Source organism: Eimeria mitis, genomic scaffold (genome assembly GCF_000499745.2).
Source record: "Eimeria mitis Houghton genomic scaffold, Emh_scaff1759, whole genome shotgun sequence".
In the NCBI taxonomy this organism is placed as follows: domain Eukaryota; phylum Apicomplexa; class Conoidasida; order Eucoccidiorida; family Eimeriidae; genus Eimeria; species Eimeria mitis.
In genome coordinates, this window is record NW_013570076.1 from 3,995 (window position 1) to 4,568 (window position 574).

Consider the following 574-nt stretch of genomic DNA (forward strand, 5'->3'; position numbering starts at 1 on the left):
CCCGTGGTGGTGGTGGTGTGTGCTCGGGTGTATCTGCAGCTGCAACCTGATTCTGTGTTGGTTGTTGTTGTTGTTTGTGTGTATATAGCTTTCTAATATTAAATTAAAATACATGTTTATTGTTTGTCTGTCCCCTTTGAGTGAATATTCAAATATATAGGAGTAAATTACTCTGTGTGCGTGTATGGGTGTGTGTGTGTGTGTGTGTATGTTTACGTTTCTATGGTATTTTTTTCTTTTTTTTTTGTTTTTTTGTTCAGCTATAACCTACTGAAGATGGCTTTGTGGTACCTTGTTCCCATCATCTCTGTTGTGTCCTCCTCTTGGGGGGGAGTTGAGGGCTTCGGTAAGAACCAGGGCGGAGCTACCGCTGTCCCTGCTGGCCGGGCAGTAACGATTGGTGAATTGGATTCAGTTATGAATAACATAAGAAACGGCGTAGATGCAGGAGCTGTCATTGCTTCAGGTCCTCTGCCTCTCCCCTCATCGAAGGGTAACAACAGCGTCTTAGTATCGAGAGGGGCATTCACTCCTACTGTTGCAAGCAGCAGCACCCCAGCCACCGTCAGCACCT

At 45.5% G+C, this 574-nt stretch overlaps 1 protein-coding gene across 1 annotated transcript in view; it reads left to right on the plus strand.

Moving 5' to 3' along the window:
- Positions 1–276: 276 nt before the first annotated feature.
- EMH_0043040 (uncharacterized protein) overlaps positions 277–574 on the plus strand; it is a gene marked incomplete at both ends in the record, with an annotated part of 981 nt that continues 683 nt past the window's right edge. The window contains one exon of the mRNA XM_013495801.1: positions 277–572. Within this exon, the coding sequence (XP_013351255.1) occupies positions 277–572 (296 nt within the window). The remainder of the gene's footprint in view (positions 573–574) is intronic.